This window comes from Gymnodraco acuticeps, unplaced genomic scaffold, assembly GCF_902827175.1.
Source record: "Gymnodraco acuticeps unplaced genomic scaffold, fGymAcu1.1, whole genome shotgun sequence".
NCBI lineage: Eukaryota > Metazoa > Chordata > Actinopteri > Perciformes > Bathydraconidae > Gymnodraco > Gymnodraco acuticeps.
In genome coordinates this window covers 1345041-1367721 of record NW_022989748.1, presented here as the reverse complement: position 1 = coordinate 1367721, position 22681 = coordinate 1345041, and the positions used below count along the sequence as shown (strand labels likewise).

Below are 22681 nucleotides of genomic sequence, written 5' to 3'. Positions count from 1 at the left end.
CCCGCTTCTCCTGTGTGTGTGAATGTGTGTGTGACTCAGCTACATCATAGTTTGTTTCCAAAAGAGAGAACAGGAAAACACCTGTAGCTAACAGACATGTTATATCATCACTTCAGAGTTCAAGAGAGGTATAGAGACCTGAAATGTTCTTTAAAATCAGTATATGGAGCTAGAATCCTCACACTACTATGAGTTCTGCGAAGGAGTCTCCGTGTTTTGCTGTTACATTTCCTCTCAAGCATTTTGGCCGGTGTGCAGATGGGAAACTGCTCCATGGCAGTTTGGCAACAAAGGTGTTTCCTCTTCATCAACCTCAGTGACTTGAGCCAAGCGTGCACAATAATACCTGTGTACACAAGATCTGCAGGCTTCCTCCTTCAGACAAAGTTCAAAATGTGGCAAGATTTGATATCGATGCTTTAATAACTCTGCTGTGTTGGAAATTAAACCTCCCATCTTCGAGTAAACACATCAGAGAAATCTACTTTCCAGTCAACAAATAAAGTACTCCGACATATTTTACTGAGCAGCCTTCACTTGCTTGTCCTCCAAGTGTCTCTCGTTGGTCTCTTGAGCTGAAATCAAACACAATGCTCAAATGAAAGGAAGAAAACTCTGGCATCCTGTTTTTTTCGGGAGTGCCAGAAAAACAAGAGCTAGATTTGGTATCCTCGGAGGGTTTATATGAAAAGAAAACTAAGATAAAGACTCTGCAAAATGAAAATATAAATGTCAATGTCAAGTGGTAGGGAAGTTGTTCTTAGTGCTGTGTCCGTAGATCAAAAACCATGATTATCATACACAATGATAAGATGTTTACAAAAAACACATCAAACCAACCGCTGGACTCGTGAATAGAAAACAGTCAAAGACACTGGAGGCATTGTGACATAAACAATGAAGAATGGTAAAACGTCATTGCTTGTATTTGAGCAGCCCCCCTGTAACGACTTACTTCTTCATTACCTGCTTCAACAGTTATTAAACAAAAATGATTTTGTTATTGGAAAATTTAAAGGGGACCTCTCATGCTAAATGCACTTTTGTACGTCTTTTATACATGAATATATGTCCCCGGTGTGTCAGGGAACTCACCAAGTGTCTCTCTTTTCCTCCATACCCAAATCTCTAAAAACGGAGCTGATACAGATTTGAATTTTTCTGACGTCAGAAACGAGGAGCTCCGCCTATATGGGCAACTCTCCACCTATCAGGAGGAGACAGCCACGGCCATTGCCGCTCGAAAGTGCTGGAGACGCTGTAGTACATATGCCAGGCCTGTAGGTGGTGTTGTAGTCTGCCACAAAAGCAGCGAAGAAGACTTCTCACAGAATCAGCCCTTGCAAAAACAGGGCTGGAAAAGAGCAAATAGAGCAAAATGAGGCATGGCTAAAATGCATGATCTGTTTGGTATTTTGAAAAAAATAACTTCACAGATATGTTTTATATAGGTATGGACCTACAATATATGTTTAAAATATAGCATGATAGGTCCACTTTAACCAGGAATAGCCCATTAAGATCTTGTTTTCAATGGTTCCATCAACGACAGTTATTCTGTATTGGCCTGATTTGATAACACATTTAATAGTAATAATTAGACAATTAAAAAAAAAACTGATTCAAGAGCATGACAGAAAGAGTATAGAAAAGTGATGGGATTAAGCAATACAGGTCTTAAAATAAGCATTTTATTTAGAAAAAATAAAGTGGAAATGTGTTATGGATACTATATTTACAGGTTATTCAATTTAGAGAGAGCATTTAACATTAAGGCTATCTAAGTTGTTATAAAAAAGTTGTCCTAATATGTTTTGTTGATGAATGCATGTGACAGTTGGAAAATATCTTAAAAAAGTGTGTCGCTGTGTCTTTCTGTTTTTTAATATTCTTTTCCAAAGTACTTGACATCTTTGTTTCCTCATCTTATAATTAATTACATAGAATTCTTGGATTCCACAGTGTTTATATAAAGCTAAGCTGACTTTCTCTACCCATCACCAGCACTGTCTCCTCCCAACTGGTAAGTGGTGTCAGGACAGGAAAAAATAAGTGATGGGAGTTGACGATGCATTCGAAAAACATTTGTCAAATGTGAGATTAAATGGTCATTCGTACCCACTGGCTGCTCTGGGCTGGTCTCCACATCCGCCCAGTTTTACGTCAGGAAGGGAAGCCGATATATTTCCTCCCCTCCTTTATCTAAAGGAAGTGCTGAAAAAAACCACAGCAGCAAAGTGCCACAGCACCTTTTCCACTGGCCGCTCAGTTGGAGTCTGAGGAAGAAGAAGTCGAAGGAGTTTGCGCAGAGTCACCATGAAGACCATCAGGGTTCTCGTCCTGCTGCTGCTCGTGTCTGTCCATGTCTTCACACCAGGTAGGAAACACTTGTGGCTGGGATACATGCTGTTGGATTGGTCTTAGATTTAACATAATCAGAGCTGAGGGCCCTTAAAGTCTAAGATAGCTTCAGTCTTGTTCTGTGCTGCTGTGGGAGTGCAGAAGGTAAAACATCCTTATTACTGATGTGTTTCTTATTTAATGGTGTCAAAACATTTCCACACCTGGGCTAAACTGTCAAACGTATTTGCTCGAGTGTAACACTTTTTTGGTGTCTTTTCAGCAAAAGTTGTTCTTAAATTTGATAATAGAAGTTTTACTCATGTTTTATTCTCTGAGATTTAGTTTTGTTTTGCAAAGATTAGTATCCCAGTGTTGTTCAGAAGACACTCTGAACGACATCCACTCCGTGTGTTTCCGTTCATTCAGCGTGAGATAAGCATTGTGTGTATGTGTGTGTGAGCCCTTGGTTGTGCTTTGTACTAACAAGTACGAAAAAAGGAAAGGTAGATTTTTTTTTAATTAGAAGCGTTAGATATCAAGCACAAGTCTAAATTTAAGGAGCAAAAGTGACAAGTGTGTGTCTCATGGTTGATGGAGAGGGAAAAAGAGGGTGGCTCAGGATTTGTTTGTTTTCCCTGTGCTGAGCCAAAAGACCTTTTATCTGTCCTGCGCCGGGCAGATAGGTGATCTGACAGCAGATAGGCAGTGGGAACCAAAGCGCCCCCTCTCTCACAGAGACAACAGATCTTTGTCCTGAGACCCAAGTGTCCCAACTGGAAACAAATCTACTTCCAGCATTTGGTGGTAAACATCTGGAGGAAACACCCTCGCCCAACAGCCCGCACGGCAGCAGAGGTTTTCTTTCCACACAACTTTCAGAGCTTTAATTGACATTTTCAACAAATACTTGAGACTTAAGTTGACTTGAACTTGTCTCAAATTACTTACAATATTTGTGATTGATTTAAGATTTGCTACAAGTCAAATTTCGTAAAGGATTTAACACCTAAGACAGGCTCCAAAATACTGGAGACCTAACTTGAGACTCCACTTAAAGGACTTTTCTTGACTCCAAATGGTTGATACTTGTGTGTAATGGCATACAACTTCACCACTTGAAAATTGATAATTGACACATGATCCAAAAAAACTACAAAGGTTTGACTTGGACTTGTCTCAAACGACTTTGAGGTGTTGAGACTTACTCCAAAATACCAACAGAATTGAGACTTTACTTGACACCTGATACAAAATACTTGAAGTATCACTTTGTCTCAAATAGGTAGACTAGCTCTAGAATATGTGAAACTTGGACCCTTGTTTTAAGAGGACTGGAACTTCCCTTGGACTTATCCCAAAATAACTTCAATGCCATAGAGATTTGAGGAGTTGACTTGGCTTCAGTGAGTGCTCTGGTGAGAAATATGTTGAGTGGGATCCTAACTGACAGCAATGAAGACAGGATGCTTGGCTGCTGAGGTCAGAGGATGCCAATAGTATGTATGGGACAGGATGCAGCTTCACACTGCTGCAGGGCTTCAAGCAGAGGATATCCACCTCAACACTCCACGACCTCCACCGCTGACTTCTACTCTGACACTTGGAGCTGGCACGCCTTTGTCTCAGACGCCAGGCTTTAAAGCCTTGCCAAACAGGAATGATGCAAATATGCAACCGTGAACTTAAAATAGAGAATCTGTCTGAGGAAATGTTTTGCGTAGACAAACTGATTCTGGTGCCTACGAAATGGAGCATTGTGAATTCCTAGATAGCACATTATATTTTATTAACCCGGTCTGACCCCAGACAGTCAGCATATAAATCATAGTCACCATGCTGGACAATAGCTTTTGGTCACTGAATTCACCTAAAATAAGTTTCTTCTTTACAGTTTCATCAGCAGAGGAGATTCGAACAACAACAGCAGATGCAAAGCTGCCAACAAGTAAGTAGCTATGGCATCTAAGCAATAGTTTTACACTTGGTAAACTCAGTAGCGTGGCGTGGGGAAAAAATTAGGGGAAGCCAATAATACGTCCTTTCTTTTGGGTCGGGGGTGTGGTGGTCAATGTAATAACGTAACCAGATGAGTGATTACAGCACCCGGTATCATTTTACACACATTTGTATCATACGATGCACGACTTACACACACCTGTTATCTAACCGACATGTCCGCACGCACTCTCCAGCCCAAATTCTAATAAGCATTAATTCACAAACTAAATCAGGAGACCTTTAACGTTTTACGTCCGATTCGCTCCTTTTTTCCTCTCTGTACACAGCTCCAGTTTGGGCATCGGCCTGTCATCAGATTGTATTTGTTGTTGCTGCTGTAGCGGAAGTTTAGTACAATTATTTTTGAGGAAATACTCCAAATCTTCACCCTCCATAATTGCACTTGCTTCAGTTGCTTGCTACTTTCTAACGGCGGTGAGAGTGGTGCAGTGACGCTATCTATCTTCTATCGATTCGATTTATGATTCGAAAATTATAAAAGTAGGGTAGACATGTGAATATTATCCGACTGAACACAACGTGCATTTATCTAACAGGTTCGTTTTCCACTGACCTTATTTCGAGCTATTTTCCTAAATCCTATGGAGAAATCCCATGTCGAGGGAACCCGAGCGCAGCTTACTTCCGGGTTTTAGGATGCGTCACTGCACCACTAAATTGATGCGATTTGATTGGATTGTGAGGCAAGGGAAGGCGGCCGCCTCTTGCTTCCCTTGGCATGGACCTGACTAATCACAGGTTGGCAGGGGCATCACGTGAGCCTCATCTGATTGGTCAATCTCTCAATTTTTTTTCACCAAGGGAAGCCAATTTCGGCTAGCCTCCTCTCGCAACAGTGAGTGCCATCTACTGTTTCACCATAACATCTAGAGGGGCGCTGTTTCACTCTTTGTAAAATACTCAATGAGAATGGGGGAGAGACGGGCCGGCAGCAACACACAACAAAGAATTTCCGAAACTAAACGAAGTGTTTTTATTTATTTATTAAAATGATAACTACACTCCGAAAAAACAGGGGAAGCCTGGCTTCCCTTGGCCTCCAGGAGAAAACGCCACTGGGTAAACTCTGGTGGAGAGTAAGACAAGTATGCTTGGAAAACCATTGGTTGTGCTAAGTTAGGTTAATGCTAGTGCTAACGTGGTTCATTGTAAAGTCCAACCGTTAGCTGGATTCAAGTGACTCACTTTGAGCACTTACCAGATGGTCCACCCTGCTTGTGTTATTTTTTCCAAATCTTCTTTTTGGCCCACTCTTTGTGCAAATATGGTGACCATCGTAGAGCTCCAGTTACCCATGAGGGCTACAATAGCCTTTTTTCTCCTTTCTTGATTCTCAATGTCAGTGACATCAAGATAAACTCGTCATTTGTGTTGCCCAGCACAAAATATAACCAATCAATTCACATGTTTGAATTGATTTTCTATGTAATCATGCTGTGAAAAAAAATGCGTGTTTGAATAGTCAGTAGATTGTTGGAATCAGGGTGAAACTAGCATGGAAAGGTTCCAAGTTGAAAAACTCTGTTTAGCAGCACCTTCGTAGGTCAATTATTTCAACACAGTCTCACGGCATTTCGTGTTGTAGTCACGAAATGATCCTATTGATTCGTGTTCACCAACACGATTTCCCCGTTTTTTTTTCGTGTCACACAGAACGATTTTAAACGCAATGTAAATAATAACAAATTAGAAAGAAAAAAAGAATTAAAAAATACAGATTTCAGTATTCTGAGGCTCTTTGCCCCATTTATTTTCCTCGCGGACGGCAAAAAAACTCCAACATTATACTATTTAAAATAAAAGGGTTAGGCTTAGGGTAAGATATTGAGTAAGATTGTTGTCCAGTCGGGTCTTCCAAGACCCGACTGGACAAAAAGACGTGGTGCAGGCACGAAACATACTACCAATAGAAATGCATTGCTTTTAAAATCGTTCTGTGTGACACAAATCAATAGATGAAATACATTTCGTGACTATAACACGAAATACCATGAGACTGGGTTGATTATTTACATGTGTTTTCATTTGTACAAAATACATAATGTATCAATTAAAATGGGCCATTTTGCAGGGTTTACTGGACAATTTCTTATTCAGGAGCAGTAACTTCTAGACGTTTCTAGTTGGCTGGCAACTGCATTTATTGGGGGACAGAAAAAAACAGTATAACCTTTAATATGTAACATATTAAATAGTTTGCTTGTTGGTTGGTGGATTTTCTTACCTGTGGTCAGACTCGGTCTAGCTGTTTCCCCACTTCCTATCTTTTTGCTAAGCTAAGCTAACTGGCATTACATTTAACGGACATGTGCTAAGTGTTATTGATCTTCTCATCCAACTTTCCGCCAAAAATAAAGTTGTTTTTTGTCAATTGTTTGACTTGTAAAGCTAATTGCAATTTGACTTTCGTGCATCTTTTCTTTCCTTGAGTTTTCTGAAGATCTTGTGCAATCTTTCATATGCCAAATCTATCTCTCTTTTGCATATTAGCAACCCCAAAAGTCACAATTACACCTCTAACAACAGCTACAACCAAAACACCAACAACAGCACCAACAACAGCACCAACAACAGCACCAACAACAGCACCAACAACAGCAACACCAGCAGCAACCACAGCAGCAACCACAGCAGCAACCACAGCAGCAGCACAAACAACAGCATCACAAGCAACACCAGCAGCACCACCAGCAGCACCAACAACAGCATCAACAACAGCATCACAAGCAACAGCATCACAAGCAACATCAGCAGCAACCCCCCCAGCAACACCAACCCTTGTATCTAATGATGCCACCACCAAAAGTCCTGATGAGAGTGAGTGTGCATATATCTTAAGTCGATAAATAAATGGAAGAAGGTCTTTAATTTCTCTTTTTTTATTTTGTCCATGGTAAAGCCAAGGTTACGACTCAAGCACATAAGACTGCTACACCTGCAGCAACATCTCCAGACAAGAAGGTGAACACCAGTCCTGCTGTCCATGTCAACGTGACTGAAACTGGAAGTACGTTTTTCTTTGTGTTTCTATTTTTGAAAGGGTTTTGGTATAATATTGAGCTCTAAATCAGTTTATATAAATGAATTCTGTTTGCATCCCAAAGAATGTGCTTTTGCAAAATTGACCTTGAAGAGAAAAGTGCATTAGTAGGATCTTGTCCGAAATGTGTATGAATTCCTTTCTTTTTTCTATTTTACCTGTGACAGATAAACCTTTCCAACCGAGATCAGTAAACCCCAACACGACCATTGAAAATCCAGGGGCCTATACTACGAATCTAGTTCAACCTAACCTGGATATGTTTGAGTTAGCCGGTTGGCCTAATCCAAAACATACGCGCTCTCGCTAAACTGTACTACGACGCGGGTTATTAAGTGGATCGCTCAAGCCAGCCGTTTCCTATCTAGTTAGGTGCGCGTTCACATGAAAGGGCTGGTATCTGGAGCATTCGACCAATCACAAACATGGAGAAGCGTACTGACAGCGCAGCGTCATACTTCCTGAATGAAAAGTGAACTTTAATACTAGTAAAAAATGAAGAAGTTAAACTTTAAACATCCATGACTTAAACACTTTATCCAGGATAAAAGCCACATAGTCTGCACCTGCAAGGTGAATACAGCTGGCAAAAGAAAAAGTGTTTGAATGCGTACATTAACAGGTTTATGATATCACTGCCCCGTCTAAAACACGATTTGACTTTAATTACATTTGTCTCGAGTGTTTCGTCAACTTAATGTGTTGCTTAAAATAATACTTCTGCATACAGTATGTGACACTGTGAGTGTTGCACGGCCAGATAGGGCTCAGCTGACTCAGATAAGAAAATATGATACATTATGAAGTGATATGCCGCGGACTGTACTTAATGTTACTCTGATCCGATTACTTATGTTGTGGCAGATATTTAAGTAAGCTTTCTTAACGCTAATGTTATAATAGTCAGATTGCTCTGAAGATGGGAGGTGATATTCTATTAATGTTCACGTTCACACAGTCGGTGATTTTTGCCGGCCGTCTTTCCTGCGACGGCAGTTTTTCTGTATTTCCTTTCTCCTGTAATATGACTTGATCGCTTTAAACTCCGCACACTGAGCTCTGATTGGTCAGCAGGCAGTGCTTTCACTGAGTTGAGCTCTTAGCCTGCAACCTAACCTGGTCCCGACCAGGTTAGCCGCTTAGCATAAGTTACCATGGAGATCTAGCCTGCTAAAAAGAGAACCAGCTTCGTAGGACCGGAAAGCCGGAGTTTTCCCTGAATTTAGCCGGCTAAGCGAAAATCCTGCTTCGTAGTATACCCCCCAGGTGAGAAGAAATTCGGAGCAGATACATCATCAGTAATGAGCCAGCTTTTTAGATAAATTATTAAATGTTGTAAACCTTAATACATGATATTATAAATATATTTATATCAATTATTCAAAATATATATTCTGGTGTGACAATGGGTTGATTCTTTATATGAAAGCAGTCTTTAATCAGTATTTAAATGTGTTTAAAGGAGATGAAAGCACTGAAAAACCAAACAAAGGTATGTATATAACAAAATAACATCACTTGTTGTTGCCTTTGTTGTTGTTATTGTTGTTGTTGTTGTTGTTCTTCTTCTTCTTGCTTGACTAGTGTTTGAATAGCTTTATTCAAATAATGAATTCCATAATTTCAATCCCATAGTACAAAACACCTCTGCACCTCCTCCAATGACTCCAGGACAAAATGATACAAGTCAAGATGCAGGTAAGTTAAATGTACTAACATACTGCATAATGAAGCCGTGAATATATGAAGTCCTGTCAAAAACTCAACTATTTTTCTTCAAACACACATTGTTTGATAGGTTCTCAAACTGACAAAGATCTTCCTGAAGAACCCACAACATCAGGTAATGTACTACTCACATCTTACCTAACTTTTACCAAGTCATACCCCACACACTGTGCCAAAAGATATGCAAAGTTCCAGAAGGGAAGCAATTGAAAAAATGGTCTGCCATTTGGTCAGATGTTCAAATCAGATTGATGTTGATGATCGTATCTTTCCCCCTCAGACAAGAGGCTGTGGTGGATCGTGCTGCCCGTCCTGCTGGTCGCAGCTGCTGCTTTCATCCTCCTCAAGTTCCAATGCAAGAAGATCCACGATCACACAGGTGAGAGTACAACACGTATCACACCAGTCTAAAACTTTCCATAAAACACTGAACATTAACTTAAGTTACATACATGACTATTTAAACCCAAACCATTATTAGGTTAACTATGGGATAAGTCTTTTTTTAGGCGACAGGGACAAACAGTGAACTCTAAAAACACTGTGATAGACTAACTTAAACAAATGATATGTAAACAAAGGTTCCTATATTCATACATTATTCAACTTATTACAAGATATTTTTTATATTGAATACTATTTGGGTTTGTTAACGTATTTTCCTGTCTTCTCTTCCACAGAAACTATTGATACTGGAACTGAGAAGTGAGTTTAATACTTTATTTAAATATATAATTCTATACTCTATTTGCAAGGGCATTTGAAAAGTTAAAAAACATCCATCCCTTTGTCTCCCCACAGCGCATCTTTCCAGAGCAGGCCGGAAAGCACCAAAGATGGAGTCATGCTCCTCGGAGTGAAGTCATCAGGCGAGAATGGTGAGCTGCTTCCGTCTATGTCCAGCGAGAGTTCATTTTGTTTGTCCATTCTTCCATCAGTTTGGTGAAGCCGTTCCTCCAGACGTTCAGGGAATTTACAGGCTTTTAATATCTTATTGTACTGCATGGGCTTGTGGGGCTTAGCTGGGCAACAGAAGGTGTTTCCTGTGATTTCGCGCCCCCGCCCTCGAACAAGCAGCAGGGCCTGAAAGATAGGGACTTCCTAACATAAACACAGATTATTTTGGACAGGAGCTATTGTGCGCTCGGTAAATGTCAGAGTGGCCCAGACGCTGCGGGCGTGTGTGTGTGTGTGTGTGTGTGTGTGTGTGTGTGTGGTGTGTGTGTGTGTGTGTGTGTGTGTGTGTGTGTGTGTGTGTGTGTGTGTGTGTGTGTGTGTGTGTGTGTGTGTGTGTGTGTGTGTGTGTGTGTGTGTGTGTGTGTGTGTGTGTGTGTGTGTGTGTGTGTGTGTGTGTGTGTGTGTGTGTGTGTGTGTGTGTGTGTGTGTGTGTTAGTGGGGTGGTCCTCATACGTGTCATCTGTGGTGTATGGACACACTCACTACCCCTTCACCCCAACCATGAAAATAATAGAACATCTAAACTAATTGTCCTATCTTCCTTCCCTAATAAAATAAGGCCGGGATGACTTTGGGCTTCGGAAGGAAATAGTCATGTTTTAGGAATTTCGCTGAGGAAGACGGTGTTTATGTTGCTACAGATTACTGGATTCTTTAGCTTTATAAACTCTTATCTGAGTGCAGAACTCGTTGCTCATATACCGCGCTGCACACAGATAAACACCTCACAATCCCACGCTCCAAGCTCATTCCCAAAACTGCTTTTTTACTGACTTAAAAAAAGTATCTCTACCCTAACTGTCCTAACTTTAATGTAATATAATGATTTAATGAGGTACAGTTTGGCTTCAGAAAAATGTAAGATGACTTTTTGAGTCAGATAGCGGGAACAAGTAGGATTGTTTTATAAGTTGTTGTTTTTTAGTAGAAATTAACAGCCATTTTTACGTCACAATAAAACATTAAATGCCGGGTTTTTTTAAGACTGTAAATGTTGGCAATTCACATTTACTTTTTAAAAACTTGACCTGCTTTACAATATATTTAAATCGAAAAAGTACCTATCATTTACATTTTTATGTTCTTTTTTGTATTCTTTATTTCGGGTCACAGTTTTATAGAATTTTGCTCAGGTAACAGTTCAGTGACCAGAAATATCAAACGTACAATAAATATCTAAATAAACAAGCAAAATTCCCCAAAAGACATCGATTTTTTATTTTTTTATATATCACCAGGCTCTTTTGATGTCAAACTGTAATCCGTCAGTCCTCTCATTAAGGCGGGTCTTCTGTTAGGATGTCAATCATTCTCTGTAGGCGGGACACCTGTCTAGGGGAACATGACGTTTTTATTTTCATTGTAAATAAAGTCATCAATGTGCTTCCATACATGTAGACATACAGTCATGTACTCAGTCAATGCAGCACCGCCTCCTAGTGTTGGATTGACAAAAATGCACATGTTTGTCATAATTTCTGGAGTTGGATGAAGTTTTGATCACACAGATGCGGTTTTATCCTGCTGGTGTTTCATCACTTTCCTCTGTTGTTGTGTATGTTTCAGCTGCTGCCAGATAAAAAAGGAGGACATCAAGAACAGTGTGTGCCTCACACCTGTCGCCCACACAATGATGATCTGGAAGAACTGTTTGATTTCTTTGAATTTTCTCGTGATTTTGTGAAAACATGCAAAAAGTATGTATGATTCTGTATGCTGAAATCAGGGTGTATTGATACATTTCAGAGTAAGTCAACCTATTTTCAATTACAATATATTTGATTCAGTAAATCTTTATATTGATAACCTAGGCTAAATACTGTCAGCCTGTGGAACAGAAATAAAAGCACCCTTTATTTCAGTATACTGTTGACAAACACAAATACAGCTGCAGATCTCTGTCTACATGTTTGTCACAAAACACCTTCCTGTACAGTGCACTGACCTCAGATCATCATATGTTTGATGTAATTAATCTGTTGATTTCATCGTTTTATAATTACCCTTTGGTTGTTGCTTATCACATATGTGCCTTGAACTGCTTTGTAGGTTTTTTTTGTAGGTTTTTTTGCTTTGTTTGTTTTGTGTCAATTTCACTTTTATCACAGGCTCTTTTTAGCTGCTCATTTGTGCTTTTCATGTATCAGTTAAGATGTTAAATATTTCACCAGTTGTTTCTACTGAAAGCTTTTTAAAGTACACAGCTGTCAGAAGGATTTGTATTGATGGTAATTTACTTCTTTTTTTGTCGGTAAATATAAAGACGGGTTGTATACAAAGACACTGGAAATGCTTTTTGGCTGGAATGTGTTGCTCTCCATTTACATGTTCTCAATAAATCACAAGAGCAAGGTTTGTAGCTTCCAGATATGAAATGCAATGCTTTCAAAGTGCATCCTATCATGTTTTCCTGCAGGTAGAGAATCAGATAAGGGTAGGCTGCCAGCTTCCTGTCACTTAAAAGACTTAAGACCCTCCCTCCCAAAGCTTGCTATCTGGATCTCACCGTTAATAAGATACGATGAACTTGAATAAGCTTCAGTATCTTCAGTAGCTATATTCTTTGACCTGTATGTGGCAGAAAAGTGACGTAGCTGCCTCCATGCAATTTACAATCAGAAACCCTTTAATTGTCCAACAGCGGTGAAATGTACATTGTTTCAGCCAATGACAACGTACGGATAAAAGGCTTGGACGATTAAAAGATAAAAGGAGTAGACATATTGAATAAAGAGGAAATCACATAGCTACACGTATAAATAAGTAGCAGCATTATAAAAGTAGTTAAGTTAATGCAGGTAGATAATCAGATAACATAACCTTGACTTACAGCAGGGGCCTCGTCGTGACTTTTTTGACTCCCACAGTGACTTGAGACCTGAATGTTAAGACTTGAGGCTTGTGACTTGGCTCTGCGGGCCACCATTGTCCTTTCAGCGACTTTCCACCAGAGGGGGCCGACAGTGAACATGAAGAGCCTCCATGTTTCTGCCCCTCTCTCTTGTGGAAGTTGACAGAGGAGTGAGATGTCGGCAACCGGTGTAAAAATCTCCCTCTGCTTGATCTTCATAACTCAGGGATAACAGATAGGCTCTAAACCACATCTGGACATGGTGATTTTTCATGCAATTAATTAAATTCAATTGGCTTCGGCCATTTTGTAGGTATGACCCACATTGTGAATCGATTCCACACAGGGTGATAAGGACTGTGGCCTTTGTAAGCTGAGACTGGCCGACAGCTCCCACTGTGGGCACATTTCCAGAGACAGAGACTTTGGCAGGTGGGCACCGGCCCATCACACACAGCTGTGGCAGAGACAGGTTACACTCATGCCAGGCCTCTCTCCTTCAGCTTCACTCCACGCTGCTTAGTTTCCCCTTTAAAGTCAGATATCTACTCGTCTTTCAACTATAAAGTGGATCTAAGTGTCTGAAAATGAAAGATTAATATTGGAATTAATTTCAATCAAGTGCCTTTTTCTGTCAAGAGCCTTGCTGAGCTGCATATTGCCTTACAAACAGTGTTATCGATTTGAAAGTACTGTGGGGAGTGATTTCCACATAATATATCTCTAAATCTGTAATATCTGCAGCATAGCAAAACATAGCCAACAGATTAAAACATTAACATGACTACAGTTCAGGAAATATACAAGATTCATAACCAGAGGAAACATTTCCATTATGGTTAAGCTACTGCGTATCCCCAGTTTTCTCTTTTGTTAAATTTTTTTAAAGTATTTTCAGAGAAGACTGTCTCTCAGTAGTGCCCTTGTGTTTAAAAACACTGGCGTCAGGTGGCCTTCAGTCATTCTTCTGCATAATGCTGCAACATTGTGCCAAAAGAACAAATGTGTTCAACTACCACTTACATAAAGAAAGTCAAATTATTCCTAATGTAAGATATTATTGCACCAAAGCTCCATTAAAGCACATAAGCAGGGTTTTTGTAGAGACATTAATTAACATACATCAAGTAACAGTAGATGCACCATTTTGCAATTTAGGATCCATTATGATCAATTATGAATAAGGGATTTTTGCGTGTGCTGGCTCTAATAAATACAAATATATTACATTACTTTTTTCCAACTTCATTTCCAACTTTGTTTACTTGTGCAAGGCTCTGATATGCACGTAGGATACTCTTGCACAAACAACCAGATTATCTCCTGTGGTAGAGAAGTGCAACTCAGCAAAAGGGAGGTTTCACTGAAGGGAGAGTGGTGCCAGCCTGGCATACTGCCACCGAGAGACTTGACGGGGATAACAGAAGGTTCATGGAGAGATCAGTAACCTGAAACAGGAGGCTACATCTTTATGCCTCAATAAGAGAAGCATGAGTTGGCACATGTGAGAAATTCACAAGCAGAGTTTAGTTTTAGTAGTGTCTCTGTGCCAACACAGGAGTGAATGTCATATGCAGAGGTGCTTCACATTACTTCCCAGCTCCTTGAAATACTATAGTCATGACAAGTATTTCATTTTCTTTTATTCAAATCCAGCTGAGATACAGCCAGTGTGACAGGAGCAGAGCAGCAACAGCCAGAAGGGGCTTTACATGCAAAAGCAAAGTTAAAATAGATGCAGAATGTGACAAAGAGGCATGGGAAACATCTTAAGCACTGACACCACCGAGTCAATGGATCTGACAGTCGCTGTTAACACATTATGTCTCCTGAGCGCTGTGATGCAGTATTATTTCACGAGTTCAAAGATCATGAAGGATACACTCTGAACTCTGTTTCAGCTGTCTGGACAGTCAGAAAAATGCAATATGGGTCCTGAGCTCCGAGCTATCAGAATTTGAACTTTTGGTATTCTGTGCACTTACTAAATCACTTCAAAACTGTAATATTAAAAGTACATTTCTTTGTGTTTTTCTTATTTTGTATAGGTTTCAAAATGTTCGCAACTTTACTTCACTGACAAAAGATCTTTTTTAAATACTCAAGTCTTTTCCTACAGGTTAAGTTAAGCTTTCTCAGCGACTGTATTGACCTTGTATGTTCAACATACATTTAGGTCAAAACCTCATTAAAACCACATGACAATGAGAGCTGATGCTGTGCATTTTGTAACTGTGTTCTCAGATTACTGCTGATGTATTATCAAATAGCAAACACAGTTATTGTATTATTTCTAACACAATTCGTTTTTAGATTTTTAACACCGTAGACATTTCTCCTTATTAGTTTTTCATGTATTTTTACAAATATGCAAGCACTTAGCAAAATAAATCATCAAACATGGGACAAATAATAAATAAACAAACAAACAAACAAGAAAGCACTAGTAACAAGAAAAGGGGATGACAAATCATGACAATATATTCCAGGTAACTTTTTCATTTTTCATATTTATACAGTTTTTCACAAATAAATTCTTACGATAAATGAATATGTTTACATTAAAACCTGCTTAGATTCCCACAGAATGCTAAATGTGTCAAACAACATGAATGCTCCTATTTATCCCCTGCTAATATCAAAGCCTTCATATAACTTAAACAAAGCTTTGCTTATGCAGCACTTTACTGTGTATGCCTGCATGCACAAAGGCAGTAACACTAGCTAAAGCATGTGACTTCTTCTGAGGCATATCTAGTTCTCCCCCATGTGACCTCCCACCCTCCCTCTCTCTAGTCCACATTTCCATTACTTTAGCCAGCAGCAGAGCAGCTGGTCTGAGAGATGCAGATCCAGTTACTGTGGGGACATTTCTGTTGAGAAAGAGTATGATGAGGGATAAACACCTGATGGGCTGAACAACTGTGCTCACTGCTACCTGCCAAATGTACACACATACACATACACGTATACACACACACAGTAAGATTACAGGGGGGCTCTTAAAGCTGCTCCCTCCTGTAAAACTGGCTGCATGTGTACATTTTGGAATTTTTTACATGCATTATTGCATGCCTGTCATTATCTGAGTTTTGGAGTATTTTTTTAACAAGTAAGTATTCTTCAGTTTGCTGCAGAGCTCTGTGCCCTTTTAGATTCAGAGGGTTCAAACACTAAACTGTTCATGCTTCAACCTCTCATATCAAGATAGTACCAGGTTTCAATGTGTGAATACTGCTGATATGCAGCCATAATGAAAATGGCGAGTTTCCTCTCCTACAATTAAAACATAAAAATAATAGGAACTGTTTGTGCATCATAGGTCTTTGGACTAAATAGAGGGACCCAACATGTTTAAACATTTATTTGGCCTAGATTTTTCAGAATAAATGGTCTAATAATCTTTGTGGCCAGGGGTATAGGCTACACTAGACACAAATAGCATTAAACAAACAGATATGTAGTGTCCTGATAGCCTTATTGTTATTCAAATTAGATTATTCATCCTTCAGAAAAAACACACTTTTTTCAATCGAATTTCTAAATATACATCTAATAAAAAATATTCATATGTTATTGGTTTATACTTCAAAACGTGCATCTATCGTTTTCCCTAAAAACAACTATATCCCCCATGAATTGGACAATCAACAGTTAATTTATTGAAATGAGATTTTTCCGCCAATCAGAGAAGAGATGCCTTTACGTCGAGAGGCGTGCTGTGATTGGTCCAACCCTCGGTCAGCTGACTGGCAGTAAGGTATAAGTATTCCTCAGAAGTTTTGTCAGCTTCAGTGTGGATGTGGGTCTGTGTTTTTTTGTCAGTGTGTACACTGCTTGTGAATTTATTTATGAGAAACCTTCTGAACTAAATTATATTTCCACTAAATAATATTTAAGGTAAGTCATGTAATTTTCTTGAAAATGAACGGTTAGCTCGAAATGTAATGCTAAAGTAGTTAACTTCTTAATGGCTAACGTTACATTTTGAAAATCAAAAGCGTTCACATTTAATTTTGTATTGTGGCTAAATGAGCCAGCTGTGGATTAATGAGCTAAAACAACCTGCTTCCACTGTTAAACTGACGCTGCTACTTCTACATGTTCACAGGAAAACCGCACACTGTCGCCATGGTCGCCACAAGCACATTAAAGACCAAAAGCAGCGACTATATCTCAGAATTGGTGGAGAGAAGATATGACTATGCTTGCATTGATAAAGGTAAGCTTTTTTTCTGTGTTTTTTGTGTATGCTAGTGTCTGGACTCTTCTAGCAGGTTGCTTGTTTACCCCTGTGTGTGGCGCATGGCTGCAGCAGCGAGGGGAGGGGTGAGGAGGGGAGGATGAAGTCATCCCTTCAGCCTCTCTCACAACAACAACCTGGGGGAAAAAAATCGAATTAAACCCCATTTTTCTGTCAAAAGCTACATTATTTTATTGCAGTTTCTATATAGTGACTGCTGTGATGCATGTCTTATAACTTTGAACAGATTAGCAGTCTGACAATCATTTTTCTTTTGAGTGTTGCATCATAAACACACACTCAAATTGAGCAGATGCAAAATCACATTAAATCCGACAATCCATATTTGTTTTGTTAGAAGAAAATAACTTTTTTCCATTATTGAATATTTACATAATTTCCATCATTATTTATTCATTTGGTCTCTTAAAATTGGTTTACAAAATGTTATACATTATCTTTTGGCAGTCCAAAGCCCCCAAATATCCAGTTTAATATGATAAAATGGAGAGAGAAAAAGAGTGATGGCTCCAATTTTTGAGATGCACAACATTTCTATCATTTGTGCAACAATAAATGACTTTATTAATCCATTATTAAAATAGTGGTTTGTGGCTTGACTAATTTGTGCATGATGGGATCTTGAAAAAAGCCATTTATTTACCTGCATGTTTATCTTAAATAAGACATTGCCATTGGTCCCTAACTGTTCAACTTGTGGTGTTCTCCTAGAACTGGACTTCTGGGATCACTGCCTGGCTGAACCCCAGAGGACTGGAGAAGTCACTGAAGACAGAACCTGTCAACAGCTGGCCAAAATGTTTGAAAACTGCCTGTCCCAAGCCAAGAAGACAACCCTGCACTGCTCCTCTGTGCTGGTACCAGAGAAGCTGACGCAGAGGATAGCTGGAGAGGTGCTGCGGCTGGCGGCCTGCGAGCCCTGCGGCCTGCGGGGGTGCGTCCTATACGTCCACCTGGACATGGAAAAGGGCTGCAAGCGGCTGGAGCGAATTGTGTACGATGCCACCGTGGTGCCCACCTTTGAGCTGACTCTTGTGTTCAAGCAGGACGGCACTGCCTGGCCCAGCCTGCGGGACTTCCTGTTCATGGGAACTTGCTTTGCCCCGACTTTCAGACGCATACTCAAACTGAGTTCAGGCTTTCGGCTCGTCAAGAAAAAACTGTACTCCTCCTCGGCTGGCACCATTGTAGAGGAGTGCTGAACTATATATATATTGGGTTTCCTGTGGGTAAAGGCACTTCTGCCCAAATGTAAATGACACTCCATTGGTGTCATATTTTCTAGTGGTTTTGTACAATACACTATAGTTGATACACTTTAGAGCAAGACACTAGCCACTTTGTTGAAGGTCTGTGTGTTTCCAGATACACTGAGTATGTTCAGCAGCTGTAAACGCACCTGGGCACGAAGAATAGGAGACCGAAGTTAAGTCTTTGGGGGCCATACTGTATGTAGGTTGTTGTGTAATGCTGTATTTATGGCTGTGGATGTTTTTAGGGCTGATCGTCTTGTGAAGATGCTGCTGTCATGGTGTGGGCTTCTCACACTACGGTTATGTGGATGCCTTAAATGTCAGAGAAATGCACTTTTTTTTTTTCATTTGTAGATGTGTGTTTAGTGTAAACGTTTTATTGAATTTTTATTTTTATACCCCTTTATGAAACATTTCCTTTCAATGCACCGCCTTTATAGATGATTAAAGGGATTGTTCACCCAAACGTGAAAGCTTCTTTGATGTGTTGATTCTTTAACCGATGGCCTGTCAGCCTTCCATCTGTGCACTAACTTATCTCGTGCCCTCATTGGTCATGTGTGCGTTCGTGTGTGTTGGAGGAGGGACTCTGTAAGGAAGTGGCAGATTTTTTCCGGCTGTGTATTTTCAAATTCTAGCGATCTCGAGCTGGTTTCTCCAAAATGACCTACCTCACCTTAAGGTCCATTTTGTAATTTGAGATATTTTATAGTGTTTTTTTTAAATGCTAATTGAAGGAAACTGTTAGACATTAAACGTGTAAACTTTATTTTCATATACTTTATGCAATTTTTTTTTGTATTGACGGTACTGTGCATGTTCTGGGGTTTGGTAGGTAACAGTGGTGCAATGCAGGCTTTCTAAATTGAGACAATGTTGTCCTGGTATGACAAAATAAATGTCAGCTTCACAAGGAAAACTAGCAAACTTTTTCAGATCCTTTTTTATCCGTTAAAGTATCTCTGCAAACATTTCCATCTATAGATTCTGGGATGTTTCAATACGTCTCCTGGCACCATTTGTTTGATTTTGAGTCCTGACACTTATCATCATTAATATTGTATTGATCAAACACTGTTTTCAAAAGGCCCTGCAGGAGCGGAGGGCTCCTGCAGGGCCTTTTGAAAACAGTGTTTGGTGTCAGCAGTTTGTTACATAAGCACATCAGCTGCGTGTGTGACATTTCTCTGTCTTTAATGGTGGGGTCTCCATAGTGATCTGTCGGGTAAATGAGATTCTGATAAACTAAACATTTTGACACTTGTGTGGGACATTTGGGCTTGTGACCTTTTTCAGTCACCTTTTTTAAATGCACAGTTTTTTAGGCTTACAGTAAGTAAGCTATTGTTATACTGTGTAACATGTTGATTGCAAAGGTTTTAACAGGCATATCATTCAAGCACAAACAATTGAAGAGTGTCACATGGTTACAGTAGTTAAATGACAGAAGCACATGATCTTGTGCAAGATGCATCCCAGTCGTTGTGAGGGGACAAAGCACCAGTGATTGGTTATTTACTTGTTGCAATTGCACAACCCTGCCTGAACCAACCCTTGCTGTGAGGCAGCAACACAAGGGGCATTGTGGGGCCCATAAAAGTATAAAGTACGGTCTGTCTGTGGAGGGTAAACCTATAACATTAGCTTGATAATGAATTCAAAAAGGTCTAGAACACAAAAGATTTTAGAGCAACAACGCAACCAATGGATAAGTGTGATAAATGCAGTTTATAAAATAACTTGCTTGTATTTATTTAAAATCATTTTAAAGTAAATATCTTTTGATTTTGGACTGACAACTTTTATAGACCCCCACCTTGGACTCAGACTCTTTAACATTTTATAGACTAAACAATTATTCAATCATTTATTAGTGTGAAAATACACATTTTCAGCTTTTTTTATGCGTTTTCAAAGCTTAGACAAGTGATCATATAGATTATTATGCATTGCTGTTATGCATTATACTACCAAATGGTGTATAAAGGAGACACAAGTTATTCAACCTTAACATCCACAGCCAATTAAACACCTTTACTGTAGTAATGTTTTGTAGGCAGGAGTTTTACTTGAGTATTTCAGGATCTGAATACTTCTTCCAGCAGAGGCAGCAAAGGCTTCTTCTAAGGGACACATCAACATATTTCTTGCCACCTGGAAAAGTACTCAAGGCTTTTTCACTCAAGAATCTGAGCTGCACTTGACTGAAGGTATTTTAAATTCTCAGTGTCAACACAAGCTGCACAGTGTGGGTTTCAGTGGCAGAGCCTTGTTGTGAAACGCATGCTTCCCTGCTAGAGTCAGAGTGATCACAAACACCCCCTGCTTACAGAGGACACAAATGCAGCTTTGACAGCCGACACATGTTTACAGGCTTTGAGTCCCTCTACGTATATATGGGGTTTGCATCGTGATCTTTTTTTATTTCAATTTGCATGATATTCCCAGCCATCAGTTTTAAATATCTATCTACTATCAATGTAGAAAATACATCGGATATAAATGGTTGTAGAAATAGATCCTTGTTTACTCGTTCACTATTTCCATTTGGCATCAGGTAGCAGACAGTTATTTTGGACAGTTTATTGTTGCCCTGTGAGACTGTTCCCGCTGGAAAACACTCACATTTTTATACAAGCAAAGTGAAATCATAAATTAAATGTTTGTCACATTTCTTTCTCACATATCTTTCTTTGCTTGCAATGCTATATTGTTAGTAATGTTTGTAATTTGTTGTTGTTGTCTATTTCAGGAGGGTGGTCGAGTGGTGAGGAGAGGAAGAGCACTGTTAACATGAACGGCTTGGTAAACATGCTTGAGCTTGCCGTTTGCTCTTTCCAGGTAGTGAAACTGAAATCTTTCTAAGACTGCTGAAGTGGAGCTGTCAGCACGCAAAGTGGAAATCTACTTTGCATTGCCAAGTAACAACCTAAAACCCCTCGGCACTGAGCACAGACTGATAGGAGGATGTAATTTCTAAAGAAATGCCATCAAATTTGACATTTCAAAACCTTGAAACAGGAAATAAACACTCCTGAGAAAATAAAACATTTTGAAAAGTATTGTTAATATGTCATTTTAAGACAGCTACCATGTCAAATGTTACATCAGCCTTGGTGCCATTTGGTGATATTTCAGACTGAAGCTTCATAGTGTAACAGTATCATATTTGACTTTATTATTTAGAGCATGATATGTGCATTGCTTTCAGATTGAGAGTCTGGTCCTTCAGTGTGTTTTCCTCTCAGCCTTGTGACCATAACATTTAATGCAGTACTTTATGCAATGCATCCTGACCAGTTGAAAGTCACACGGCATGAAATGTTTGTGAGAGTTTGATTTAAAGTAGATGCTTCACGTGGTCATCATTGATACTTTGAGATCCTCCTCATTGTAACACTGTGTACAGCCAAAGCCTTCGAAAGAACTAGGTGTCTCATTTAATTTTACATTTCATAGGCTCATCTATGTTTTGCTCTTACATAATAGTGTTGAGCACCTCTTAGGTTGATCATATATTAATAACTGAAGTTAAAAGCATGTAGTAACTAAGTAGAAAGTGGAAGAAGTTCCTAAATAAACCATTACGACAGTGAAATATCAGGCACATGATGTTTAACAGCAGGGTATTCTTAAAACATATGGATATTTTGAGATGTTGCTATGCTATTTGCAGCAGTTTGGATTTAGCTTTATTTAAGTGTCACTACAGTGTTTTATCTGGCTGCTGTGTGACCTTCGCAGGACGCTGGTTCGGAGCTGACAACCCCTCCATAACTCATGCTGTTCTGGCTCCAAACGTGGATTTCTCTGGCACCTGACAAGTGGAAGTCGTCTAACTTTTGAACTTTTATTGGGTGCTGCTGGAAGAAGGTTGTCGCCTTGGTGAAATCGCAATAATGACCTCTTAGTTTTATACAACTGCTCCAAAGGTGGTTGATTGGAAATCTGGGCAAAATCATGACTTAATGCATGATATTCTTTGTAATAAGCTCTAATAATTAGAAGAATTTAAATGGAGCAACTTTTCTGGCTCACACAATAAACACAACATTACAGGAAAACATAAAATACACCGTCAGTTTGTTCAACTTGGCAACTGCAAAAAGGTTCTGCATTACAATAAGTGATTTATAGGCAGACATAATAGAAAATAATACAGGTTTTGATTATATGCTTGAGCTCACATGTGTCAAACTCAAGGCCCCGGGGCCAAATCAGGCCCT

General features: G+C 39.5%; 2 protein-coding genes across 4 annotated transcripts; both read left to right on the top strand.

The window, feature by feature from the left end:
- Positions 1–2099: 2099 nt before the first annotated feature.
- Positions 2100–12442, top strand: LOC117552126 (mucin-2-like). Of its 3 annotated transcripts, none has more exons than XM_034225583.1 (11): positions 2100–2377; positions 4235–4288; positions 6889–7179; positions 7262–7369; positions 8865–8894; positions 9038–9100; positions 9201–9245; positions 9411–9509; positions 9811–9835; positions 9932–10008; positions 11654–12442. In XM_034225583.1, the coding sequence occupies exons 1-11, from the start codon at positions 2317–2319 to the stop codon at positions 11665–11667; spliced, it is 867 nt and encodes a 288-aa protein (XP_034081474.1). In that variant the 5' UTR covers positions 2100–2316; the 3' UTR covers positions 11668–12442. The 3 variants fall into 3 exon arrangements, with proteins under 3 accessions (XP_034081474.1, XP_034081304.1, XP_034081391.1); XM_034225413.1 differs by having other exon boundaries at positions 6853–7179; XM_034225500.1 differs by lacking the exon at positions 8865–8894 and having other exon boundaries at positions 6853–7179.
- A 4295-nt stretch (positions 12443–16737) lies between these two features.
- LOC117562845 (DNA damage-inducible transcript 4-like protein) lies at positions 16738–18928 on the top strand. Its single transcript, XM_034240798.1, has 3 exons — positions 16738–16838; positions 17050–17160; positions 17914–18928. The coding sequence occupies exons 2-3, from the start codon at positions 17070–17072 to the stop codon at positions 18402–18404; spliced, it is 582 nt and encodes a 193-aa protein (XP_034096689.1). The 5' UTR covers positions 16738–16838; positions 17050–17069; the 3' UTR covers positions 18405–18928.
- The last annotated feature ends 3753 nt before the right edge of the window (positions 18929–22681 follow it).